General features: G+C 39.4%; 1 protein-coding gene across 1 annotated transcript in view; it reads right to left on the bottom strand.

Annotated features, from left to right (window-relative positions):
- Positions 1 to 1,141, bottom strand: part of LOC107577554 (dixin-A-like) — a 5,690-nt gene that overhangs the window by 2,040 nt on the left and 2,509 nt on the right. Inside the window, exons 5-7 of the mRNA XM_016263617.1 lie at positions 1,085 to 1,138; positions 773 to 844; positions 513 to 674 (exon numbers count right to left, since the gene is read on the bottom strand). Of these exons, the coding sequence (XP_016119103.1) occupies positions 513 to 674; positions 773 to 844; positions 1,085 to 1,138 (288 nt within the window). The remainder of the gene's footprint in view (positions 1 to 512; positions 675 to 772; positions 845 to 1,084; positions 1,139 to 1,141) is intronic.

Below are 1,141 nucleotides of genomic sequence, written 5' to 3'. Positions count from 1 at the left end.
CCAATTGGATCGCATGTTGTGAATCATTTGTTGCAGATCAAGATTTCAAAGCACATATCGTGAATCATTTGATTCAGATCGGGACTTCGGAGTGCGTATCATGAACCATTTTATTTACAGTAGATCAGAACTTTGTAGCGGGTTCGCAAATCTTTTGATTCATATTAAAACTTTGTAGTGTGTTCGTGAATCATTTTGCGAATTTAAAGATTTGTGATTGTGCTCCGAAGTCCCGATCTGAAATGATGGTTTACGAATCATTTGATTTAGATCAGAACTCGCAAATATTTTTGGATTCAGATCGGAACTTCGGAGCATGGATTGCAAATCATTTGATTTAGATTGGGATTTTGCAGTGTGCTTGTGAATCATGATTCATAGAACCAAGTCCCTGTATTACACTGTACACTTAGACGGACTAAGAAAATATCTGTCACTACTTCCGTTTCATAGCAACTTTAATGCATATTTACTGTAATGTAGAATAGGATAAAGGTAAAGTTTGGCCTTGCCTTTCTCTCCTGCCTTTTCTTGTTCTCTGTGTTGTGGAGGCGGTCCACCAGACTGGATACACCCTGCTCCAGTGTGTCCAGTGTGTGATGCTGTGGGTCATGACCGCTGAAATTGTCCCTCAGACTGCGCAGAGCATCGCGCACCAGCTGTAGCTCATCCCCCTGATGCACACATCCAGCCAGAACCAGAGAACAAACAATGCACACATTTATAAAAAATTAAGCAAATTCTTTTTAAAATGAAGAATGACATGACTCACCATTCTGTGTTGGAAAACAGCGGAGGATGTGTCCATCATGTGACTGTAGCCATTATTCTCACAGCCTGACAACTGGAGCAGGCAATTTGGTATTGTTAATGTAGAACACTTCAAATTTACTAATTACAGTAATCCACATTTGATGGGAATCAGGGAATGTCTAAGAAATATAAAGCTAAATACATTTAAGAAGGTCAGGTAATAAATTACAGCTACAGAGCGTTTATGTATTATTACAATATAAAAATTTGGTAGGATGTACAAATATCGCATAAATAGGCCCCATTTTGCCCTAGTAGTTCATTCAGTTACCCTGTGATAGCTTTCACTGATCCTGCGCAGTGCATCATCCAGTTTTGACTGCTGCTG

This window comes from Sinocyclocheilus grahami, unplaced genomic scaffold (genome assembly GCF_001515645.1).
Source record: "Sinocyclocheilus grahami isolate Dianchi unplaced genomic scaffold, SAMN03320097.WGS_v1.1 scaffold6360.1, whole genome shotgun sequence".
NCBI lineage: Eukaryota > Metazoa > Chordata > Actinopteri > Cypriniformes > Cyprinidae > Sinocyclocheilus > Sinocyclocheilus grahami.
Note: the sequence above shows the minus strand (reverse complement) of the source record. Positions and strands in the feature narration are given on the sequence as shown.